A 6,000-nucleotide genomic window follows, 5' to 3' on the forward strand; every position below is an offset into this window, starting at 1 on the left:
ATTTCTTTTTCCTGTTTTACAGTAACTGCACTTAGTCTCTTGAGTTGAACCTAAAAAACATAAGTATCTACTTCCAGCTATTGGAATAAATTCTTTTCCTCCCCAGTAGAGACCTGTGCTTTCAGTGCTGAAGGTCCTTACCACAAACTCTCCTGATGCCTGAAGGTTATTGCATCTGGCGACTTATCAGTCAGCATTGCAATGCTGACCACTATTCCTGAGCAGAATTTTATTTGTTGAATCTCCAAGTGTCCTTGCTAAGATGAAATAAAAAAATGCCAGAAGTGGTAGCAGCAGCAGCAGCAATATCCTGGGGTTTGAGAGCTGGCTGCTCTCACTTGACTACAATTTCTCCTTCATCAGCCAAAAGGCAAGGTCCAGGAAAGTTTTGCTTTGTTTGGTTTTTTTGGGGGAAAAAAAAAAATGCTCAGAGGAAAAGTTAGAAAGAAATGGTCAAAGGGAAAGGGAAAAAAAAAAAAAAAAATGTTGGACATGTACTTCCCCCCCACTTTCTGCAGTAACTAGAAGATGCAAAGGATTTTTATTCAGTGCCCAGCATAAGAGAGGAAGTCAAACATTTCTTCCTAAATACTGACTCATCCAAAAAACTTGAAGCTACAGCGGCCCGGCGCCTAGACTGTCTGGACACACAGAAGGGGTTCATCGATCAAGACACCTCTGATGCTATTTTGACTGCTAGAACAGTCTATGGTCATTACTGTAGCTGAAGAGGACCTACGTGCCTGGACAACCCTTTTGGTCTAATGCAGGGCAATCACAGCCCATTCAAATACAAAGATTTATGCTAAGAATAACCTCAGTCTACAGAAATGCGCACAAGGTGGAATTCGATCCTCATGTGAAAATGTTATTATGTGCAGTGTGGTAACATCCAAATCTCTCAGATGAGAGCTGCATTGTGTGGAGCACTATACAAACATAAAAAAAAAAAGAACCAGCTCCTGCACTGAAGATCATAACTATTAGAGATATTGATATGCTGAAATAAATATAAATAAGCTTTTGTGAAATTCTTCTCCTCCTCCTCCCCCCAGATACATATATTACATATCAGGAAGTACAGTAATCCAGCATTGCAAGTAAAATTTCACTTGCATGACAGATGAAATTTAACATTATGGTTCCCACAGTACTCATAACTTGGCCACCTTGCAAAAACACATTAAAAGGAGAAAAATTATCATCATAAAGAGCAGCAGAAGAGTTTTCTTGCAGAACAGAGCTGAGTTACAGCTGCTAAGGGAACCCTAACTTTGAATTTCCTGACTAGTATGCATAAAATCTCACTTGTGTGCATTAAACCTAGGATTTCTCGTAGTCTCTGGCTTCACAGGAATCTCCTTCAGGCACCATCATTGGCACTGATAAGTTTCTCTTTACAGCTTGTTTTACATGGCATAAACACAGAATCAAAGAATTGTGTTGAAATTATAATAATAAAAAAGTACCCTCTCTGCTAGCTTGATATCATTTGTAATAAAAGAATTTCCTTCAAAGTTATGATTTTGTCTTTATTTTGCTTTTTTTTACTTGCATTACATCAACAGATTTTGCACAAAGATTATAATTTAAAATAAAAAAGTTTGTTTTTTCATTTTAGCTCCATATAATGTAAATTGCTATTATTCTAGGTAGCTAATTGCGAGGAGACCAGACTATAGACAAAAAGCCTTGCTGAAAATATGGCCCTGAAATCTTGATTTTTATCTAACTACAGTGACATTTCTGAACTTTGAGTATAAACGAATGTGGCCACATCCACCAAGCAGGTCATAGGCCCAAATGTAACTGTGTAAAAACAAATCAAACAAGAGTATATATATGAAAAAATATATAGATAGATAAAAAAAATCAATCATCAATCAAATGTTCCTCCTGACAAGATTAACAACCTCTACCTCCTCTCGTTTTCTACAGAAGAATGATTCAAAATACAAGGGCACTGAGTGCATCAGCAGCAGGACGAGGCTTCGGGTCGGCAGTGACTCACTGCAAGGCGCTCAGTAAGACGACGAAGAGGTGGTGTTAGAGCGCTTCAGCAACGACGCGTGACCACGGACAAAACCCAACGGCAAAAAGCGGCATTAACAGTGCCCTTTGCAACCTGAATCAATCAGGGAGGGGTTCGATGCAATTTAATTGCTTCTTCACCCTTCAAATTTGCCTAGCTGGGCTGCAATAGAGAACAGAGAAAGTAAATCTCTTAGCAAATGGAAATCTGGTACCTGGGGCAAGAGCCTTTACTAAAGATGGCACGTTCCGAGCACTGACAGCTCTGTACTGAGAGTTTAGACGAGTGTAAAAACCACAAGCCCACACTGAGCTCACGCATGAGGCTCGGAAAGTATCTGATGATATTGGGTGACCAAAGATAACCAGGAAATGAGTAGGTGGCATGTGACAAGCAATTAAGGGGGAAAAAAGTTCAACCTACATTTTCACTCTTTTTAGTTTGTTTTGTTCCAGGGATCTGCCTGCCTTCCAATATACCTCACTGATCAGTGAATGATGCTCACAAAAGAACCATGCGAGCTATTGTGCTCCTCACAGCAACCCCACCCAGTATTAGGACACCAATAACCTCTGCCATAAACTGTCCCCATCTGAGGCACACAGTACAAATTTTGTAGCTGTTCAATGAAGTACATGAAAAGCTGAATAATGAGGTTTTTACCAAATTCAATTTAAAAATAATTAAATTTGTTCAATATTCCTTATCTGTTTATACTTTTGTTTGCTTCACTCTCTGGTACTTATTCTTCAGGAAAAAAAAAAAAAAAAAAAATCTCTTTCTGCATTTTGCCATGGTTTAGCCCCAGCCAGCAACTAAGCACCATGCAGCCGCTCACTCACTCCCCCTACCCTGATGGGATGGGGGAGAGAATCGGAGGAGTAAGAGTGAGAAACACTCCTGGGTTGAGATAAGAACAGTTTAATAATTGAAATAAAGTAAAATAGTAATGATAATAATAACAATATAATAATGATAATAATAATAATAATATACAAAGCAAGTGATGCACAATGCAATTGCTCACCACCCGCTGACCAATACCCAGCCAGTTCCCAAGCAAGCGATCACTGCTCCCTGGCCAGCCCCCCCAGTTTCTATACTGAGCATGACATCATATGGTATGGAATAGCCCTTTGGCCAGTGTGGTTCAGCTGTCCTGGCTGTGCCCCCTCCCAGTTTCTTGTGCACCTGGCAGAGCATGGGAAGCTGAGAAGTCCTTGACCAGCATAAGCAGTACTTAGCAACAACTAAAACATCAGTGTGTTATCAGCGTTCTTCTCAAACTAAATCCAAAACACAGCACTGTGCCTGCTACTAGGAAGAAAATAAATATCCCAGCTGAAACAAGGACACATTTAAAAGTTGTAATTGGAGGCAGATTATAGGAAGGAAGGTAGGACGTTCACATAGCAAGATGATTTGGTATAGAAGTAAATAGTAAATGATTTACACACACAAGCACATATACAAATGCACAATTTGGGACAGATTTAAATGTTGCAGAGAATAAGCCAGACTCAGACTGTGCATCTGGAGGAAACTTGAAGTTAAGCTGTTCCATCACTATACAGGTACCTCCTTCTCCTAAAGCACTTAGCTTGCCCAAAGTCAAAGCAGGATTTAGGATTAACTTTGCTGCTCCTGCAGTATATTTTAGATTAAGAGTTTCTGGTCTACAGCAGCAGGAAAGAACTGCTGCTATCATTAAAACAACCCAGAAAAACTCGTAAAATAATGACACGTTTGTAAAGTTCAGTCTACCATATACCAAGTTGCTATAACTTTTGAGTACAGTTTAAGCACAGAAACAAAATGATATATGATTTTAGCTATTTTTCTTATGCAGACCTCTGAATAATGGTACACTCCGGTGAGTTGAAACCAATGTGTTAACAATTTAGCAACTTTAAACTGGAGGTGACGGTCAGTAACTACCAGTCTGATACTCTGCATCACAACAGACTAGGAGCTAACACTGGTTTGATAAGAATACACAGACCTTCGAGATGCAGAACAAGCAGTTTTATATCAGAAAGAACCATATTCCCCATAGCAGTACTAACCATCATTTTGAATGTACAGTTAAAAAATGTTAATTAACCCGTGAAATCACCACTCCCAAAGGAGGACTTACACCAAAACGTATGTTTTCCATTTTTGCATCTCGGATGACTAAGGAAAGCAGCTACCACAACTGCAACACCTAGGTTATGGGGAAAAAGGCCTCAAAACAAAGCTCAAAATCTAACTTTCCCAGTGAAAACTCAACAGGAGGAGATACACTTCCACAAAACATAAATAAAACAAATTTTGCCTAAAATGTTTCATGCAGCCACAGTCTTCACCTCCTGTCTATATTACAAAGCCATCATGTAACTCCACAAGATTCCCCACTTTGCTCCGGCCAGGCAGGAATTACTGTTTCATGTCAGATTTAAAGCGCATCGGACTCGGATCATCCTGTTCATGGGACAATATGTCCAGCTGCAGAAATACTGACCGCAAAGGTAGGGGAAAGGGAAAAAGGAGGACAAGACAGGGAATGCAGAGGAAATGTTTTGGTTTTGTACCTCCTCTAATTAATCACAACGCAAACCCAAAGTACAGCCCTGAGCACAATGCTACATGTTCGCTGTATTCCATCACATGCTTGCTTTGGTTAATTCCAGGCACAGGCAGAGTTCACCTCGCTCACCTGCCATCTTCCACTTCTTGCCTTCAGCTGGATCTTCAGTGGGCAGATGATAAATTGATTATGCTATGCTGCAATCCTGGTAAAGCTATATTAACTAAAAAGAATACTACGGCAAATGTATCAGCAGCACTTTCCAGAGCTCAGAGGGCTGCAACAACTTTTGTCTTAAGCAAGCAATTCCAACAACTCTGAAAAATCTGATGTATCATAACTGTGCCAAAATAAAAAAAAAAAAAACCAAAAAAATGGAGCAGGGTTATATTGCGCCTCCAGACTGACAGAAAGGGTATCTGAATTAATCTCCAATAATTTATATATCATGTATGGTTTATGCTTACTTTTATCCCCCATTCATTCCTTGAATAGGGTCCCGTCCTTCATCCCTTTATAACCCAGACAATTAGGGAGAAGCACAATGAGCCCAAGGTGACCGCTGAGCCCGGCTGATGCCCAAGCACCTACCTCTGCCCCCTCGTCTGACAGAGCAGCGCTCAGACGGGTGCTCTGCAGCAGCTCAAAGAGGTGGTTGCTGGATTTCCTCTTCGCCTCGGATGTGGGGCTGCCCGTGACTTGCGCGTCTGGGTGGGTGACTGTCACTTCTGCACGTGTTGCCTGCTGTGGTGCCCACAGCCAGTCCTCTCCCACCGGCCTCGCTGAAGCGTTTCTGCTTTTCAGGGACGCCACAGACCTGGAGAAGCTCTTGGGGGAGCAGCTCGACAATACCTGAGTACTCAAATAAGTTGTTTCTTCTTCCATAAGAGTCTCCACCTCCAGCATGTCAGGCACCGACATGCTGAGGCGTCGGTCCAAGGAGTGGACCTTCCTCTCCACCATTTTGCTAGACCTCTTCTTTGTCTTCTTCACGCTTAGGTTTTGCAGGAACGGTCTAGTTTTCTGCTTCAGGGATCCCCAGATGGATGGTTTATCCAAGTCCATTGTTGCAAGGGGAATCTCAGCAATGCCTCCTGCATGAAACGGCTTCAGCGATTCCCAGGGTGACTAAAAGGAATGTAGGAAGAAGGCAAGTCAGTCACGAAAGTGAACAGCCGCTGAAGATTATGATTCATGTTGTCTCATCTTGAAACTTTCAGTCATTTTTCTAAACAGTTAAAACAAAGCATGCCGCATTAGCAAGTGCTTCCAAATACAATCTGGTGGGTAGGTTTGATTATTTAGGAGGAAAGCAGCCGGAACAAGCATTTAATCCTACACTAAATGCAATGTCTGCCCACTGCTTCACGATTGCTAAGAGGAGATGTTATATTTCTTC

General features: G+C 41.3%; 1 protein-coding gene across 4 annotated transcripts in view; it reads right to left on the reverse strand.

Annotated features, from left to right (window-relative positions):
• The window catches only part of MCTP2 (multiple C2 and transmembrane domain containing 2), a 104,903-nt gene extending 99,216 nt beyond the window's left edge, over nt 1–5,687 (reverse strand). For 3 of the 4 annotated variants that reach the window (XM_075713583.1, XM_075713582.1, XM_075713581.1), the window contains exon 1: nt 5,193–5,666. In XM_075713583.1, coding sequence (XP_075569698.1) covers nt 5,193–5,666 — 474 coding nt within the window. Of the gene's footprint in view, nt 1–5,192 lie in introns of all 4 variants that reach the window. The other variant, XM_075713584.1, reaches the window with a different exon arrangement.
• Between the last annotated feature and the right edge of the window lie 313 nt (nt 5,688–6,000).

This window comes from Pelecanus crispus, chromosome 7 (genome assembly GCF_030463565.1).
Source record: "Pelecanus crispus isolate bPelCri1 chromosome 7, bPelCri1.pri, whole genome shotgun sequence".
In the NCBI taxonomy this organism is placed as follows: domain Eukaryota; kingdom Metazoa; phylum Chordata; class Aves; order Pelecaniformes; family Pelecanidae; genus Pelecanus; species Pelecanus crispus.